Source organism: Ciconia boyciana, chromosome 10, assembly GCF_034638445.1.
Source record: "Ciconia boyciana chromosome 10, ASM3463844v1, whole genome shotgun sequence".
Lineage (NCBI taxonomy): Eukaryota > Metazoa > Chordata > Aves > Ciconiiformes > Ciconiidae > Ciconia > Ciconia boyciana.
Genome location: NC_132943.1, coordinates 25,617,501 through 25,634,748, shown reverse-complemented (window position 1 = coordinate 25,634,748; position 17,248 = coordinate 25,617,501). Strand labels below are relative to the sequence as shown.

General features: G+C 37.7%; 1 protein-coding gene across 10 annotated transcripts in view; it reads left to right on the top strand.

Moving 5' to 3' along the window:
• Nucleotides 1-14,945, top strand: part of LNPK (lunapark, ER junction formation factor) — a 54,921-nt gene extending 39,976 nt beyond the window's left edge. For 2 of the 10 annotated variants that reach the window (XM_072874108.1, XM_072874109.1), the window contains exon 12: nt 2,305-3,774. In XM_072874108.1, coding sequence (XP_072730209.1) covers nt 2,305-2,495 — 191 coding nt within the window. In that variant the 3' untranslated portion in view covers nt 2,496-3,774. Of the gene's footprint in view, nt 1-2,304; nt 3,782-9,103; nt 9,921-9,982; nt 10,353-14,468 lie in introns of those variants that run through there. The other 8 variants (XR_012044278.1, XR_012044279.1, XR_012044277.1 and 5 more) reach the window with 8 other exon arrangements.
• The last annotated feature ends 2,303 nt before the right edge of the window (nt 14,946-17,248 follow it).

The window sequence follows — 17,248 nt, the reverse complement described above, 5'->3', positions numbered from 1 at the left end:
GACTTTAGGCAAGCTTTCCATTAATTCGTGTATTTAAAATGGTATCACTGTATATGTTTAATGAAGGTTGGTCATGTTTATAGTTGGAGTTAGTAGCACCACTTACTATGATTGCCCTGACTACTCATTTAAAGGACCTACTCTTTAGTTCCTTATAACTTTGTCAGACTTAGTTATTAGACCAAAATTTTCCATGTAAGTTTGTTTTAACTGTATATTCTGGAGAGTTTCAAGAGTTTCACTAAGTTTAATCGAGAACAAAGTGAAGAGAAAAGTCATATAATACCTGATAATTTTTTCTCAGAGAAGCAGTATCTCCATACCTTTTAGTAGAATATAAAAATGAAAGCAGCATCCTTCTCCTGTTTCTTTGAATACAGATAGTTAGAACATGCACTCGATCAGGTTTTCTCCTATTCATTAGAAGCTTCTGCTTGCTTCTACTGGTGGCTGGTTGTCCCTGGGGCTGTTCTCAAACACGTTGTAGATGCTCGGCATCCTTCTGATCAGACTGAATGAATAGTCTACCTCGAGTAAGAACAGTTCTGCAGAGTGCTAAGCATCATTCAGTTGAGGACTGCAGGATGGAAACTGTAAATAAGTAATGGTTGTGCTATGCTACAAATGAGTTGAGAGAGCATGGAGTTGTCTCTTCCTCACATCCTATACTTTCTTTGACTTGAGCCTGAACAGCAGCAATAAAGGAGGAATGTAACTCAAGTATGGAGGGATCGTAGCAGGAAAAGGCACAAACTTATTCATAGAATTTGAGTCTGAAGAAAAAATGCAGAGATGAAACAGAAAACTGACGGTTGGGAGATAAAGATTGAGCACAGGCTGGGATGGGATCAAGATAGAAATTGAAGAGCAGGAAGGGAAAGTGGGATAGTCTGGAAAGAAACTGGGAACATTAATTTGCTTGGGCAGAAATAGGAGGATTGACCATCTGACAGATGGCTCCAGAGAAATTTTGGAACAAGAAGCCAGGGCAGGTGTTGAGCAGCCTGTGATTGAGAAAGCAGGGAAGGAAGCTGAATCAGGAGGTAATTTGGCTGCAGACTTGCTAAGATGGAAGATCAAGTCAGAGGAAGAAATGGAGAAGCTGGGCTGCACTGAGCAGTCTCAAGTGGAGCCTGGAACTAGTTAGATGGAGCTGTGTGTGGGAGGAGAGGTCTCGAGTTCTTGGTGACAGATGACAGTTGTACCAGGTCTGCTGGACAAGGGTGTGCAGCAGCTACTCTTGTCACTCATGACCTGAGAAGCCAGAGCAATGGTTCTAAAACTTTCATCCCTGCTTCAATTCTGTGAATGTCAGCCTGAAGCAGTCCGATTACTTTCAGACACCCAACATGTTTTGATAAGTATGAAATTACAAACATTGGATAAGGTTAACATTTTTGAGCTGTAACTTTGCATCGGTTTTGCAAACTGTTTGCCTTCACAGCATGCATTAATGCTGTATAGTATTGACTTATACTAATAAATAAACCACCACCAATAGCATAATTCTACATTACCTTTGTGTCCTTTAGTGCAACACTTAATGTTCAGTTTTTCAGTGCTTATGCTTACTTCAAAATGTGACTGTCTCTTATTTCTCATACACTACTGAAATCCTGTTGTGAAGCTAGAATTTACTTCTTTAGAGGTAGTACTTACGATAATATTTGACTGATCTTCAAAATATGCTTGTTATCAAAGAAACTCCCATCCCAGATTGAGAGTAAATGTATTCCTGTGTATCCTTCCTACGCTTCCTGTGGTAAGATTGAGAATATGCAGTAATTCTCATTGGCTGTTTTGAGATGTTGAGAACTAGATTAGAATGATCTTTTTTTTCTGGTTATCTAGCTCCTTATATTTAAAGTAGTTTCCACCAAATAGTATGTTTAGGTTCTGTGTACTGATGGAACTCTTATAGAAAAAGCTATACAGTTGGTAAAACTTCCATTACCAAGCACAAAGCAGCTGAATTACCATCATATCTTATTTCTGACGCTATCTCACATTAATGAACAAGCTTAGAAAAATTCTATTGAGAGTCAACATATACAAATAATACATAATGTTTTCATAGTGGGATCTGAACTCTTTTCCATAGTATCTTCTTTTTTCTTAAATTTTAGAGGTTTTACCTGTGACCCCCTTGCTAAAAACTATTTTATTTTTCTAACAGTCGAACTTCATGCAGTGACTAGTCAAAACCTGTGTGCGATCGCAAAATGTTGTTTTGTTTGCTTTTTAAGAGTATTAGCTACCTCTTCATTTCTGGAAATGGTTATTTAATCATTATTCTTTTCACAGAATCTGAAGACATGGCCCAGATCGTTGAGACAAATGAGGCAGATGATAAAGCACCAAGTCCTGAGCAGCTAAGTGATAAGCTAGCTGAAGAAGTTGAAAAAGAAGCAGAAAACATTTCAACAACTGAAGACTCTATTTCAGAGTCTATTTCAGCTGAACAAAGTGAAGAATCTTTAATGAAAGCAGAATAAAGTACTTCAAGTGCCTTCTGTAGCTAGTTTTTAGCTTTGTTCATGCCTGTTGTTACTATTCAGGTGAGCTTTTTTTAATGGTACAACTTAAAAATCTTGCTTGAGCTTAAACTGCCTCAACTGCCACTATGTCGAAGCTATGTGTAAAAGTGGGTATTGTAAATTAAGCATGTGTCTTTTAAGTTAACACACAGAATGTATAGTTGGTTGAAGTCTAACAGTTGTAGCCATCATTCAGTTTGCATATTTAAAAATGTAAAAGTAGAAGCTTTGCTAAGGGTGACCTATAATTTGACATCTCTTTAGCTGTCACACATAAAGAGCAATTACTGGCAGCAGCTGACCTAGTAAGTTTGGTCTAGTGAACTTAAGATACTTTTTAATGCTTCCCTGTTAAAATGAGTTGAGTACATTTTAAATACACAGATGTTTACAAGCTAAAGTGTCATCCGACATTTGACTTAAGTGTATGGAAGTGTCATTGCAGTGGTGTTAATGTTATTCATTGTCTAACTTTTTGACAGAATTCAGTTAAATGGCACTCAGATAAATGGCATCTCCTTTGGTATTTGCATTGCAGATGAACCAGAGGCACGTACATACAAAACCGTTTTGTGTTTACATAAAATATAGAAAGTCTCTGCACTTGATTGTACTTGAATACAAAGCACTATTTATACCTGTACAATAATGACAAGATATAAGTGAATTTTGTGCCTTTGTGTATTTTGTTAAAGGAAAATAAAGACATCTAGCAGCAATACTTGCTTTGTGATTCCTAAAACTGAAGAGAATTTCTCTTCTACTGTATGCAGCTGTTCTACAGTTACTTTGTGGAAGTTCAGAAGGAATGTGACACCTTAAAACAAGCATGTCTACATGTAGCTAAGGTGGCTTTGATAGAATAGAAATAGATCCCTGATCAATAGGGGAAGCGCCTGTGCATGTGCCAAAAGACTTTCCCAACTGTGCCTAAAGTCTGTTGATAATATTTATTGTTAAAATTACAATTAATATTTGCTGATGGATTACTGAAACTGTACTTTATTGTATAGCTTTTCAAGCTAAGGACACTTGTTATACATTTCCTGTTAAATCTAACACTTGGGAACCTGGACTAGAATTTTTCTGGTGCCTGGAAGTGGGGTACCTAAATCAATCATAATTTTTAGAAATAAATGCTGACCATGTGTAACTTGGTTGATTTAGTAGTAGTTCTGATAAGTTTTATTGTGCATGATGTTCTCTGTGTACCTCACTATATGGAGGGAAGGAGAAACTTCAAAAACATTTTTTTTAATCCGTCATCTTGGTCCCAAAGTGAACTGGTTTTACAGTGTAAAGGCAGCAAAAAGCTAAATCTTAGTAGCTCAAAAGCCCTCTACAAGAAAAACATGTTTCTAAACGTGACCTTAGTATCCATGTCTTTATATGAGACATAATTATTATGTGAACAGCAATGATTAATTTTCTTTTCCAAATATATGCTTTATTTTCTGATTCTTTGGGGTTAGTTTAGAAGCTCAACCCTTGTATCAGTCAGAATCAAATTTGGTTTGTATTTAGATAAATGAGGAATTTTTTTTCTGGTTCACTAACTAAATTGCAATTCATATTTTAATTAGTAGTCTTCATAGACAGAATGTAGGCATGTGATTAAAGGAGTACTTGTAGGTGTTTGGCTATATTTATATAAACAACAATTAGTAAAAACAGGTAACCATCTTGTATGTGACTCTCTTAGTTGGGAAGACAAAGAAAACAGTCCCTTTTCCAAACATGTCTTAGGGTATGAGAAAAGTACAGGGTACAAAGTGACAGGGGAATGCATTCTTTAATATTTTAAGAGAATGTATTTTGTATTCCAGAACTACTTTAAAATAGAAATAATTTTGCCTGAAATGTGACAAAGCTTACCGGTTATTTTGTAAGACTTTCAGATGTTAATCTCTACACTGCATTTTGTACCTCAATAATTTATCTGTTTAAAGGCTGGTTTCTTTGGAGAAAAAAATCACAGAATATTTCAGTAATTCAGCACAGGAAGTTGTTGGATGTACTTACATTATAATATAAGCACTAAACCCAAGTACAAGTGGATGTTATCTCTCATATAGGATATGAATGCATGAATTACTGTCACTTCAGAACTTAAGATTACTTAGGCCCATGTATTATTTCCTTTTAAAAAATTTGTATCTTAAGTGTCAGGCTTTTTGTAGAGTAATTTTAGGTCCTTCCCATGACAAGCAGCCACTGAGCTGTAATGTGTATAATCTACTGAATTGACTGAGAAAATAATCTGTTGATATTGGAGCTATATATTAAATTTTTTTCATTAGCCTGGAAGATGTCTATTTTCAGATGTCCTGCTTTTGTCAAGGAAATTGATGCTTCTTAGTTTGGGAATCTGAATTTTTTTGAAAAAGGAGACTGTGTGTGGTATGGGGTGGGGGAATGGGAAAGTGGTTTTTCTCCCAACATTCTTAAATGTGACATTAGCAACTTGCCACAGGAATGATTGATACTTTCTGTTTAATATGTCACTGAAGGATCAAGTAGAGACAGTCAACCTGATGTGAAAACAAATACTTGTTAAAATGTGAAAAGCTAGCTTTGAGACCTAAGACTACCTAGAATTTTTGAGGAGGGGAAGAATAAGTGAGTTTTAAGCACATGATAGAGAGTTTTCCTGAAAGGCTTTCATACCAAAAAAGTCTCCAAGAAGTCATTCCCATTAATTGCTTCAGAAGGCTTGAAAAAGATGTTAAGGATGTCCTGATATTTTGGTAGATCTATTTCTAACTTCCTATTTTTTCAGGGTTTTAAAGCAGCTATTAGTAAATGAGGGTAGAGGGTTAATTAATCTGTAAGTGAATTCAGGCTCCGGGAGATACATATGATAGTAATAGGCTCTGGCCTTTCCTCAATTTACAGTAAGCATTCACATGTTACTTCTGCCAGATATGTGTGCCCCAATCCTGATACGAATGTGAGAAGAAGATTCTGTTCCTGCAGCAGTTCCTTCTTGGCTTCTGTCTGCTGCAAGTGTGGCAATACTAAAAGATGCCTATCCAACAGGAATTGGATCGAAATCTAAAAATACCTGTCAGTGAACAGCAGTAGCCACACTTAGTCATGTCTTTGTAACCCCCAAAAACTTGGAAGTAGGAGTATGTACAGCAGTTGTCAGTGATACTTTATAATCTAGTTGCAGACTGACTCTCAAAAGATGAGAAGATGGAAGGAAATAGGGGGGAAATATAACGAATGCTATGGTTGCATGTTTTGTTGTCTTCTGACTTCCTATTATGTACTTGAATCTTAATTTTTTCAAAAGTACTTTAAAGCCTGGTCCTGTGAAAATCTCACTTCTGAGACATGTTATGCAAGGCCCCTTTCTTCCTGTGGCCTGGGTGAAAGGCAAAATTGAGTGGGCTAGTAAAGTAATACTTGGCAAGCTTCTTGGTGCATGTTTTTATTGCTTCTGAAATATTGTGAGTAATTGCAGAGATCCCCTTTTATTCAAACGTAGTTTATATATTAGGGGGGAATTATCTGGGCTATGTGAAATCTGCCATAAAAGACAAATGAGTGTTCTAGTTCAAAATAAATTGAAATGAGTCAGTTAGTAAAACTTAAATTTGACCAAGAAGCCTGCAGAACAGGGAAATGAGGGAATGCTACTTCAAATTCTAATACTTATTCTAAAGGAGAACACAATTGATTACCCTTGGACATTTTGACAGAAACAGATCATTTAGTGGAATCTTGGTGTGAAGATGGTTTGTCTCAAGAAAGCTGTTCAGCCTACACACCGGAAAAGCAGAAACTCACAAGGAAAGGCAAATGAAGATGATGTGGAAGCTGATAGTTTATGGACTGGTCTAGAGGTTATTAAAAGCATGTAAACTAGGGGTGCGTATGGTTGCCTTGAAGTTGAGAACAAGAAGGTTGAACTCCATGTGATGCATGAGTAGAAGCCAATGGAAGGATTTAAAGAAAAGAATGACAGAGTGAAACAGATTGGGGGGGGGGGGAGGAACTCGAGTGGTTTTGTCTGTCAGAACAAGATCTTAAGAAATAAAGAAGATAACAGCTTGAAAAGATTTTTTGGAAAATGTAGCAGGTTTTGCCTATTACTACATGGCAGTACATACCCCAGGTTAATATAATATTCTTATGTGAGAAATAATAAGGATGCAATTGACAATGAATCATATCAGAGAAACTAGTTTGCTTTTTAGAATTAATTCCAGAATAAGTGGATGATAACTTGGTAGAATAAGACTGTCTAGCTATTATTAAAGATGATGGTAGCAAAGTTGCTCTTATCCTTTTTATTTAAACACAAAAACTTAGAAATTCTTTTCTACTTCTAGGATTAGTGAAACTGTAGCAGTAATTAATTTTTATAACATTATTAACCTTCAAAGGCTAGGAGAAGCACTTCTCTTGTGCATGGTTCTGAACTTAGTAGTATTTGTGCACTTGGGGATCTGTGGTGATGGACGAGTGAGCAGGCTAGAGGAAACTTCATTATTCAATAGTTAAGTCTGCTATTAAAAACTTAAACTCTTAATCTTCATAAAATCTGAACATATTCAGTACAAGAGTGCTGGATGTAAAGAAAGCTCTTCTAAATAAGCTGCTTTTGCAGTGAGGTTTTGTTAGGTCTTCCACAATGAAGAAGACTGTCCATGGGGTAAGGAATGGCCTCTCTGTGAATGTTTCACTAGGACAACAACCTTGAAGATTCATTTTGCATCTTTGTTGGCAAATAATCATTTGACCAGTTTACTGAGTCAAGCAAAATCTTTAGGCCCTCATTTCCTTCCATGTCTTGCAGATTGGGTTTTTTTGCCTAATATCTCTAAGATGTTCTTCCCTGTCCAGTCACGTGGTTAAAAGTTAGTGCCTCAGATCTCAGTATCTCATGTTTCAATTACCTTCTTGAATTGATAAATGCAAACCTGTCCAGATTTCTGGTGTAGTGAGCCTCTGTATAGGTGTATAGGAGACTGTATAGAAGACACATCCCTAATACAAACTAATTGAAAAAAAAGGCTACAAATACATCAAGTGCATAAACACTAGGAGGAAAGTAAGTTTTCCACGAATAAACTCAGACTGGAAGTTTGAAAGTTCCTAATGATTTGGACAAATAGCCTCGCAGGAGGCATTAGGTTTAAAATGGAGTTTGAGAATGAGAGGGCAATAGGAGATTACTCTGTGGCCAATGGATTCGTTCTAATGGTGTGTGCCTTTCCTGTTTCTGCTTAAGAATGTATTAAATGACAGGATCTCTGTGAGAGTTCATGGAAGACATTTTTGGCTGTTGTCAGAAAGTTTTGATTCACTGAAGGAAAGTGTTTGTGAAACTTAGTTACTGATCTGTGGCAGTGCTCCTCTCTTCCAGTGTGTGGTCTTTAGGCAGGGTTCACAGGTCTTAAGTTCGTGGAAGGTGATGAAGGTGAGGAATTACAACCAACTCTTCTAATGCTAATGTTCCTATGGGGCTGATTGGCATAGGGCTGTTGGCTTCCAGGTCTTGGTGCATAGTAACGCACTGAAGTTTCTGTCAGAGGACGCACTGTGAACTTCCATCAAAAGTGTGCCATACTTGAAATTGTATCTGGTAGTCTGAAATTAAGTGTGCTTCATGGTCTGAAGGAAGGAGGAAAAGGATGGCATCCTGAGTACGTGGGAATTCCTTAGCACTTGGTCTTTAGTAGGTGTTTGTTTACCCAACAAATAGAATAAGTTATAATAGCATTTAACAATAAGAACTGCAGCCCTCCAGCATTTAAAAAAAAAAAAAAATTGAGTTGCCCCTTAAGATAGTGAGTCTCAAGGAATTTGACTTCTCTTCACCATTGCTTCTGATTTGTGAACCTCTCTGGGGTCCTGTCAGGTCACATTCAATCTTTTCTCTGCAAGAATAAGACCTAGAGAGGTGTATGATGGGCAGGATAGAGAGAAGGTTTTAAAATGAAACGTATTGATTATACAATAATTTGCTCCCAAACCATGGGGTTTTGAGATTAAAGCAAACACTTCTAAGATTCTTGATAGATTATCTAACTTGGCAACAGTGCAAAATCTAAAGCACTGAGTCATAATATAACCCTTTTAAGGTTGCATAAAATCAATTTGATCATGACTTAATTTTTGCATAGAAGGGAGGGTCCTGACCGATTCTCATAATACTAGTTATTTCTTACTGTAGTCACTGTGGGAACAAACCTACTTCAGGACTGCTTCTGTACATACCTAGTGTTGTACTGCGAGGATTCTCAGTAAGCAATTACTAATGTTTTTCAGGAGGGCTTCATAAGCCTTTGCCACTGTGAAATCATGTATTCTCCTTTTATTGTATGACAAAAATAATTTGCAAAAGGGAGATTGCAACTGCCAGAGAAAAATACATGCAGCAAAATCCTGAAATAACCAGATATAGGAGAAAACAAGGGGTGCAGGTACTGGAGATCTGGCAATTTTGGGTGTTCAATCGGTAAATTCAAATTCATCTCTAAATTTGTAACTTACATTGAAATAATAATTCTTTCTCTCTTTCTCTCTCCATTTTGCTGCCTAAATGAAAATAGAGATGCTGGATTTGTAGAAAACTCAAGCAACAAAGACCTCCCAGCTCTCCTGAAATGGTCTGCCCTAATTCCTTGCATCGCTTCAAGGAGTTTTACTCCATTGACGAAACTTAATCTTGACTTGTTCAGCACACAAAGAAAAACATTCTACAAAAACACCAAGAAAATTCATTTTAAGAAAACTATTTTAAGTGATGTTTTAGAAGAAATGTGAAAGTTGGTATTTCTTAAGGAGTGTTTGTACTTGTATTTTTTGTATATTGAGCTTTTATTTAAACAAGAGATCCTGTATATTTATAGTTTAGGGTCTTATTGTTGTAATAGCCTTGTTGTTGCATTAGTAAAGGGTATATGTGTTTAGAGAGTATAAATAGTATCTTTAACCAGAAGTATCATTTTAATCCTAGTTATGGCCTTGACCAGTAGTTACATCACCTGCAGTTGAAACTCCATTAAAATCAATGGCAAAGACGTAAATTAGTGTGAATTTTTAGGGTCTAATAGACTTCATGAAATGTCTGTCTTAGCTTTTCTGCTTGTAATTGAGATGATAATTAAACTTGTGCTCCCCTTTTGAAATTTAGTATTTTACCAAATGAAGCAAATTTTAAAGAGTATGAAATTAAATTATATAACTTGTTGTCTGAATATATGCTGCCTTTGCTGTGTATGTAACTTCTTGAGGAAAAACCGGATTCTGAAAAAGCTATCGAATATTCATCTGATCTGGATTATGATGATGGCTGGGATAAGTCAGGTGTTGCTCTTTGCGTAGTAGTGATTTATGGTTTTAAGGTGATAATTCTGTTTAGTAGTTCATTCTGTGCTGGCTGTACTCAATCAACTTGGATTTCATATTTTTTTTTTTCTTTTTTAAAGGACCTCATATGTTACCAAAACAAGGATGAGGGTGCCCCAGCTTCTTCAGTGCAGCCCCCACCCCCCAGTTGGACTGGCATAAGTAGGAAAAGAAAGTTGTTCAAGGTTGAGTAGGTTCTGATAAGACCCATTTATCTGTGCTACAGCCAATTGTGAGAACTCCTGGCTCATGGCATGAACAGCCAGCTACCCAACCTCAAAGGTCAGGCTGGCATACGACTGCGAAATTTTGTGTGTGCAGTGACGTAGAGGCATGGAAAACCTGCCTTGACTCGGTATAAAAAAAATTGTGTGGCAGCTTCAGAGGGGACTGTGGAGTTGTGAAGATGCTGACTTTGGCCTGCGATTCCATAGACATGTACATTTCAGGGTGGGTATTACAGGTTTTATTGTATCTAAATGGTGATTTATGTCCTTATTCCTGCATTACTGTCCACAAGGTACTGCCCTGTGTCACAGGCCTGTATTACCTAATTTTTTCAGACTGTTTCATTTTCATTAGTACAGCTGCTTTAGCTTGTGATCAGTGTACTGCACCTCATTGATAATCTAAGAGAGTATTAGATGCACAGAAGTGACACCTAACCCTGTCAGTCTGGCTTGATTGACCCCTCAGCTTCTGACACATAGGTTCATTTTTTTAAAACCCAAGTTAGCCCGACATCCATTTTCACACACATTCTGGGCAGTTTAAAGGTTGGTCGGAATCGAATATTGCTCTTTCAAATTTGATAATGTATGAGTACAGAACTGTGACCTTTGATACGTAGTAATACATCAACATGACATGAGCAGTAAGTGCAGCAATTACCTTTACTACACTTGAGATTGTGTTTTAGTTCTCATCTTGTAAGCAATTATTTCAGGAAAAAAAGGATTCCTCTAAGTTAAATATATTTTGCAAATAGTGTAAATGCAGAAATTAATCTTTGGGGACTTTTTAGTTTACAGGTGAATGTTTTCAAATGAATCTTGGCTTTTAAATTAACATTGGTTCTGTGGTAGAAAGGAGTCTTGTGCCATTGGCTTCTTTTACAATACTTTTTCCTGGGAGAGTTTCTTTAACCCTTTTTGTTGTGTTCTAATGTAATCTAAGTTTCATATTCTGATTTATGGCTAAAGCCTGATCAGAGCCAGTTGACATGTCACTGTTCATGTTGCTCCCATGATAATACTCGTAAGAGTTGGTTCCGTGCATCATGATAATGCAAGTTTACATGCTTTTAAGTGCTGAGGAACATATGAGCGCATCTCGGACCTGTACCACATATTGATTTAAAAGGCTGTTTTAGCTGCTCCAGCAATGTTTCATCCTTTTCCTGAGCAGATCAAGATACATTTGGTTTAGTTTCCAAGTCTTCTTCCTCACCTGTTATAAATTATTTCGATAATGATAGTGCACAACCACTACCTGATAGGTGCTCTAAAACCACAAATCAATACTCCTTGCCAAAGAGCATAAAGCCTCAAGAGGACTGATATCAGTTGCGGCTTCTGTTCCGTGGACTAAAAATCAGAATAAAATTACTGTGTCATTCTGAGCAAGCAATTGAGTAACCACTGAATGGTGACTTTCTATCAATGCTGTCTGTCAAGACCAAAACTCAAAGGAATAACTGGAAGTAGAACTTCTTGTTCTTCTAAAATATCTGCTTCCTCAGCAGCTGGGTGCTGAGCAGTGTTGGCGTGCTGGAGTTAGGCACTGAACTTTAATTCAGGAGCTGGGAAAAATGCTTATTTTGTTCTACATTGAGGTGAAATCAACACCTCTTGGAATGGTTTTCTTTAAGCTGTTAAAAATCTGAACCCTGAGTCCCCAGTAATGTTTGGCTGTACTGGGACCCTGGCACAGGAGGCAGCTGACCCAAGTGGCTGATGAGAGATGGGGACTGAATGGAGCCCATCTCTCCCAAAAGTGCTGTGAGCAGAAGGGTGAGTGCTTTCTCTGGAGTAGCTTTCTCTTTTGAACTCCTGGCTGTGGAGATTGCTTGCTTGCTCTACGTACACACTCGTCATAAATTGCTAATAAACCTAAAACTTTTCTAATGAAAGTTGCATCAAAATGGAAGGGTGTCTCTAACAGATTTTCTCACTACTGTTCTAGCAACAGTTAGAAAATTGTTGACTATCTGTGGTGTCGTTTGTTCTCTGGGAGGAAAAGCCAAACAAATACATTGGATCATAACATAAATTACTCCTAATCAAGCTCTTGACCATACAAAGTATTTTGCAAAGCCACGAGGCAGGCGTTGCCTGGGGAAATTGTGCCAGCATGTTTCTGTGCTGTTTCTTGTTGCTTTCAGCCTGTGCCACATAAGGGCACTTGGCCCTAACTGCTTCAAAATAAAAAAACCCCTCAAGCTTTTTTGCATGCTGTCATTAAATTTAAAATGTTAGTAGTACTAACTTACTTTGGAAAAAATACCCAACCTACTTTTGTGCAGTCTTTTCCATTAAAAATGTAAACAGTGTGTATATGGAAATCTTGAGTCTGTGCTGCTGACTTAGCAGATGAAGGTGGTTACAACAGCTTAGCGTGGAAGTTTGTTTTTCAGCTGGGCCTCCGTGTTTGTAGGAAGTTCCTTAGAGTGAAAGGATGCCTTTGTGCAGGGAGGTGACTCCACGGGTGGAGAAGTGCGGTTGTTACTGGGCTACAAGTAACAGCAAAACAAGGGCAACCGCTGTGTCACTGCATGTCAGTATTTGTTGGTTGTTGTTTGCTCATGCTGAATTTATTACTTCTGGTAACAACGTAGGTATCTTTAGTTCTCTGTATTGTATATTATTAACCATTTTTTTTTAAAGAACTGACAACACTGGTATTCCCCAACAGTAGAATCACTCTTATAGTATCTGGAAAATATTTCCCCTCTCTCATATTTTAGAGAAAGGAGTGAAGGTAATGTTTTTTCCACCATTCCTACTACAGCAATATGACTAGAAGTATTTATTTTTCAAAAATGCTAGGATTTTTGTTTCAGCTATTTGGCTACAATCTTGCTGTGTTTTTTTTACAGTTTTTTACTTTTAAAAAAGCTGGGGCTTTTTTAAAGAGATGGTGAATGACAGCCGGGTTGCAGAATGTATTTTCTTTCTAAGGCTTATCTTAAAACTTACCTTACTGGTTTGCAATGGTGAAATCCTCCTGGATGGGAATTGTTAGATTATTGAGCAAATGGCGGGCAGTTGAAATTTAGGGACACTTAATGGAAAGTACTTGACTAAGACTGTGTGCAACTTATTGTGAATACCCCTGATATATTATAATAAGGTATTACGTTAATCTAGTCATGGAAGTCTGATCTATTTGATTTTAAGATCTCAGATTGAGTTATGAGTAAGTGTAATGGTTCTGAGAGCTGGAATATTGTTAGCCATTGTGAACACTACTGAAGGAGTCTCAGGATGTATATTGTGATAGATGCAATTTTGTTTGAATTTTTTTTCCAAGGCCAATTTAATTTTGATTTATTTGCCTCATTAACCCAAGGATTCAGAAAATTGAATGCCACCTGAGTGAGGTATTATTAACGCTAGTGAAATACCTTCAAAATCGCTCCATGCTTATAAATCGGGCTTTTGAAAGCATTTTAAAGGCATAATGATACTGTTGTGAAAATGTACAGCATCATTTAAAAATTGCAAAATGCTTATTTGATTTCTGAAACAAGACTTGGTCACCTGACTTAAATGTATACTGATCTATTATTTATGCTTTGAAAATAGAGCTGATAAAAAGCATAAGTGTTCTTGATATTATATTTTGTCATATCTAGCTAAAAAGATTGAAATCCAGAGAAACAATTTTCTGAAGAAATGAAATAGTATGCCCTCCTGAACCCCCGGGGAAAATAGCCTCTCTGTTTGCTCAGAATATGAAGCAGTAAAACAGTATAAGTAAAACAGACAGCCCCTGTCACATTCCTATTTGTACAGTTTGGAATGATGTTTTAAAAACATTTTCTAGTTATTTTTGGTAAATAAATGGTGCAAATAACATCTGCAAACCAACCCTGCTGATGTAAGATTTTTCAGATCGGATTTGTTTGTCAGTGAAAGTCAGAAAATTGCTTTGCAAAACTAAAGTTGTATAACTTCCAAAAATATGTATAACAAATGTACAAGAATGCATCTTCCTCTCCTTTTACCTTCCCTCAAAAAACGAATGCTGATTGTCCATCATCTTTGCTTCTGGGCTCAGAAGGCAGCTTGATAAAATTACCAAATATCAAAAAGCTCAGTTGCTAAACACAGACGCGTTTATAAGGTGTTAAATAGCTGAACAGTCACGTGGATAGTGGGGCATCCAGCTACCCTTTTGGAACAGTGTGTCCTGGTTAAAGCCTTTTTGAGGAGATTGCCCCCTGAGCCATTAGTGCCCCACTGAAAACTAAGCTTAAGGGTTATAAGAGCCTTCCACAGGTGACACCTATGGTCAGGGGCTATAAAGGAAATAAGTGTGTTGCCTGGCTGTTGCTTTCTGCAGGTTCTCCCAAAGGCTGGCCCACTGAGGATGAAGGGAAGTTCCTCCAAGTCTTGTGGCTTCCAGAAGCGCACTCTTCAGTGTAAGGATGCTGACGCCACGCTAATTTGCTTCATGGATGTAAAAGCTGAGATGGAAAAAATTTCCCTGGGCGGCAGGGTCGAGAAGTCTGATGCCACATCTCTACAAATGCCCCGTTGCCCAAGAATGGCCAAGGAAGTGTGTGTCTGTACATCTCCCAGAACATTGCTTGCCGAGGGAGTGGGCTTTCAGCTGCGTTTGAGGAACGTATGTCTTCAAGGCTCTCTTGTTATGCTTTGGACTTCTGTTCTGCACAGAGTTGGCTAAAACCAACTTTAATGATATTTTTGTAAGGATTCTCCGTCAGTGGACTCCATCTCAGGCTAAATTCTGTGATACATCTGCAGTGTACAAGATGCACATATTTTGTAAATATGTATGTGTTTAATAGCAACCAAAAAATATAATTTGTTTTTGTTTTTTGGCCTTTACAAAAATAATGATTTAATAAACTCTTCCCTCTGAGCTTATACAACACTGGAATATTACCTGGTATTTTATTTTAATGCCTGAACAAAAAACCCTTAAGGGGTTTACTAGACTAATAGCATTTCATTGAGTGGATCTCTCTTTGTTGAATGAAAAAAGTCTTGAGTAGGCAGTTTTTGTTAGGGTCAGGGCTAGAATTCTAGAAAAGTTAATTTTTGTGTTACGGTTATACGTGTTCACTGTCATATATAATGATGGTGGTGATAACTGAGAACATGACACTCTTTGAATAATCCGAATGAATACTTCTGTATGGCAAATATAAGAAGGAATGAACATGGTAGTATTAAGCCCTAAAAAATTCAAGTGTTACTAATCCACCCAAGATTCATTTCAGGTTTCTCTTTGGCAAAAGGCTCAAGTGCTTTAATACAGCATGATTTGTCTACCAGTAATTTTTCATTTCTTAATGACAAGGACATTATGTATAGCCATGAAGGGATATCACCGTGATTTTATTGAACAGGACTTTATTGCATCATTTATTTCCTCAGAAATCTTCTTCTGATGTAGTATTTGTCCAAGTAATTATGAATTACTTGTTTAGCATTTTTGATAAAACAGTTAATGGTTTCTGTAATGCTTAGTTGAAAATTCCTTGGTCATGGGCAATGGGTGTCATTTTCCATGTACGGTAGGAGTCCAGGAGATCTTAGAGGGAAAAGGCACTTTTCAGTTGTTTGCTTACCGTCTTTTATGCTAAAGGTATGCTAGGACTGTAGATAAATTATTTTTTAATTATTACTCACTGGAGTTCCAAGTCTCTAGACAACTTAATTGAATGAATCTGTTTTCACTGAATGAAAAAAAATTGGGGGAGGGGAACAGGAAAAAAAGAAAAAGACACCAAAAAAAACCCAACCAGTTTTTGGGCTACTTCCCCACAGGTAGGGGGAACACTGCGAATATAGAGATCTGCGATTCTTCTCCTGGAAGCACTTCACTGGGGCAGGCTGTCCTCTGGGATGTGAACTGACCATTGCAGAACATCTCACTCTTCCATCACAGGCAGGAGCTTGGCCATACTCAATAGTCAAGTTCCTGTTACGATTAATAAAGAGTTAATAAGACATCTGTAAGATAAATTATAGTAGAAAGGTGATGTGCACTCTTAGAAGCAATAGTATTAACTCTGTAGCCAAAACCACTACTGTCTAAGACTTGATAACTTACTGGAGTGTCTATCAATAATATTTAGAAACTCTTATGTACAGTCTGACCTATACTTAATCCCAGATCTCCTTGGTGGCTCCAGTAACATGCAGAGGAACTACTTAAAGAGCTGAGTGGCAGTGGAGAACCTGCAAAGGGTTTTGGTGAGTCCCATTTGCTAGTAATTTGTCAAAAGTAATTAAATCTTCCAGAAGACTTATTCTTGCCCACTCTTAGCCTACTCACTGGGGGAGCAGAGTGGGGAAAAGAGAAAGCTTTGAGGCTGGGCAAGCACTGTTCAGCAACAGCCAAAACATTGCTGTGTTATCAGTGTTGTTTTAGCCACAAACCCAGAACACAGCACCAGAGGGGCTGCTATGAAAAAAGTTAACCCTGTCCCTGCCAGACCCTATACAGGCAGTTTTGAAGTCATTTAGATACTCTGAAGAGGTTAAGTGTGGAGACAGCATCTGACTGGAGAAGGTTGGTTGCTATCCATAGTTTCAAGTCAGCTGGCAAACTTCTATTAAAAGAAAAAATATAATCTGTGTAAAAGTTACTACAGAGAGGATCTTAGCCAAGAAATCCCTGGAAGCTCTGGGAAATGCAGTTACTGGAGGAAGAAGTTCTTATGTCAACAATTACATGGTATTTGTGGTGGTCATTCTGGTATGAGAAAGTGTTTGCGCTGGACAAAGGTAAGTTTCTTGCTTATCCTGCAGTGGGAAAAGGCAGGGCTTGGCTCTTGTTCTCCACTTTGCATAACTAAATTACTGCTTTTTGTTGGAACACTTAAACAAAAACAAACGAGCAAGAAACTCTCTGAAGACTGTTAACAGCAAAATCGATGCTGTGCCAGACTCGAGCTTCTCTGCACCGTGGAGCCCTCCAATGCCTGTCTGCAAGGTGCAGCATGTCTGAGGAACCTGCGGGCTACCAACAGCAGTTACTGCTGGCGGCCTTGCCTCAGTAGCATGAAATGAAAAACCCCCAGAGGAGGGTGTGCCAGTTGTGACTCCTGATGCTCGGCCGGTGCCCAGTTCCAGGCTATCATGCCTCTG